We start from the raw sequence: 2215 nt of genomic DNA, 5'->3' as shown, positions 1-2215 counted from the left end.
ATGAATGGAAGGTTACACCACCCCCTTGATTGATCCACCATGGTTTGCATGGATTAAACAATGGCAACCATGGTCCTCCTTTCCATTTTTCAACAAATCATTTCCTTTTTCTTTAGACAAAGATAAATTAAAATAAATAAAGGGATAGTGGTTTGGGTCATGACCATACCCTTAAGGGTAGTGGTTTTGGATGATGGATTAGAGGTGGGTTACATGGCACTAACATGGAGGGTCATGGTGGTCATAAGGGTCATGACCACACCCTATAGCCTAAGAGGCTAAACGGTGTTTGTTTTTTCGTTAGATCTTAAGACAGGGACGTTATGTTGGTGGGCAGTTTTCACAAAAAAGTCATGCCTTAAAACCTATTGCGTCCCCCATTTTCTTTGCCACCACCGATCACTAACCCTCTCATTGTCCTGTCGTGATCCTCCAACAAGCCTCTAACGACTAGAACCAGTGATTCGTAAAGTACCACCGAGTACAACCCACAAACTCAACTCTAGCGAGTAATAAAACTCCCATTAAACCACATCTAGTATTACAAATCTTGCTTTCTTCCGTCTGTTAGCTGATCAAAGATTTGATCACGATTAACAGTTCAAGATTTGGGTTCCAATAACAAAGCCCAACATTGTAAGCAATTATCTGTTCACGTAAAAAAGTTGCCCACCAACTGCTCGATGAAATGCCCGAATGAGAGTGACCAATTTGTTTCATAATTATGAAAGCATTTAAACAAGTACACCATCATTATCCGGTTCCAAGTACTCTCAGAGTCATAAATTTTACTAGAGTTTTGCATATAGATGCAACATCTGATCACTCATTAGCCGAACCGCTGTTAAATCCCATATCGTCTGAGTGGTGTATAAGAGCCTTCCCAAAACTAATCAAGCTGACCCATTTGCTAAAGGGATTGGATTTGATCAGTGGAAGATTAGTTAATGTTGAGAACAAATGTGTTGTTGATGACGAGTTTCTTATGCTGAGCATGCGTACTTTTAAGTCGACTGGCGCGTCATTTGTTATTCAGAACACGCGTACATGTGTCAACAAGCCCGTCTACAAGGAACCATTCAGCGTTAATTCTCTCAAGAAAATATGTGACATGTTAACTGTATCCGCTCAAAACAGGAAGTTAGTCCGTCTAGCAATATGCCCGCAGGTCACACAGCACCAAATATGGACGGGTGCACTTATGGAGATTCTAAAAAAATTAGGAAATGAAATGAGTGTTAAAAATTATGGGTGCATAAACATGGGTCAACAAATAGTGGTCAACTGTCTTAGGTTCTTGGATGATGCTGTATCGTATGATCCCGACTCAACGTCATGGATGCGGGTCGCGCCCAAGAAGGATGCTGACTCATCACCTCCAGCCAAGTGGGCAGATTTTCTTGAGATGTTTAACGATTTAATCAAATGTTTGAAGAACGATCACGAGTTTCTCGTTTATGTCGTAAAGCTCGAGATCATGAAAGAAGGGTTGTCGCAGATAAAAGACGTTTTGGTAGATAAGAATATTGGATACAAAGACGGTCTGCATCAAAAAAGTTTGGTTAAGAAGAAATTGACTAAATCGTTGGGTCATTCGTCGCAATGTCTGTTTACGCTTTTAACGTATTATCTGTACGGGAGTGTTGGAGATATTGAGGTTGATATTTGTTATTGGTTTTCCGAGGGGGGTAAACTTTATTTGTGTGTAGGGAAGATTGTGACATCGGATGATGATAAAATGTTGTTGCATGTGTTTAAGCAGTTGGATCGGGCCCTTAGAGTTATAAAGTTTGTACATGAAATGGCGGAAGTGAAAGAGCGTTTGGAGCTTCAGGGTCATCTATGGTGCGTAGGGTCGAAGAACAGATCGTTTGTTTACAGAGGACACAACATCTTCGTTCATGGAATTGGTCTTTAATGAAAGAATAATCGAACGCAATATTACATGGTCATGTGTTATTCGTTAGTGTAATTTCTTCTTATTCGAGAAATATATTTTACTTTGGCTTTCATAGTAGGCAGAATATGAAGTTTTTATAGTATGAAAACAAATAATAGAATGCATACTTGCATAAACCTATCCATTATATTAGTAATTCATAGCCCAACTTACTGTATAAGAAGGCATACTTGCATAAAGACATTGATGTGATGTCACATATCCCATTTCCCTAACAAAATATATGTGTTAAACATTTTACATAATCAGTGTTTG

General features: G+C 39.1%; 1 protein-coding gene across 1 annotated transcript; it reads left to right on the top strand.

The window, feature by feature from the left end:
* Positions 1–238: 238 nt before the first annotated feature.
* Positions 239–2012, top strand: LOC110898525. The gene has a single exon (XM_022145320.2). The coding sequence runs from the start codon at positions 725–727 to the stop codon at positions 1916–1918; it is 1194 nt and encodes a 397-aa protein (XP_022001012.1). The 5' UTR covers positions 239–724; the 3' UTR covers positions 1919–2012.
* The last annotated feature ends 203 nt before the right edge of the window (positions 2013–2215 follow it).

This window comes from Helianthus annuus, chromosome 13 (genome assembly GCF_002127325.2).
Source record: "Helianthus annuus cultivar XRQ/B chromosome 13, HanXRQr2.0-SUNRISE, whole genome shotgun sequence".
Taxonomy (NCBI): domain Eukaryota; kingdom Viridiplantae; phylum Streptophyta; class Magnoliopsida; order Asterales; family Asteraceae; genus Helianthus; species Helianthus annuus.
The sequence above is the reverse complement of the archived record's forward strand: the minus strand, read 5'-3'. Positions and strand labels throughout refer to the sequence as shown.

Bases quoted from the DNA above. Each gene is read 5' to 3' on its own strand.
- LOC110898525 (XM_022145320.2), top strand. From the start codon at position 725: ATGAAAGCATTTAAACAAGTACACCATCATTATCCGGTTCCAAGTACT.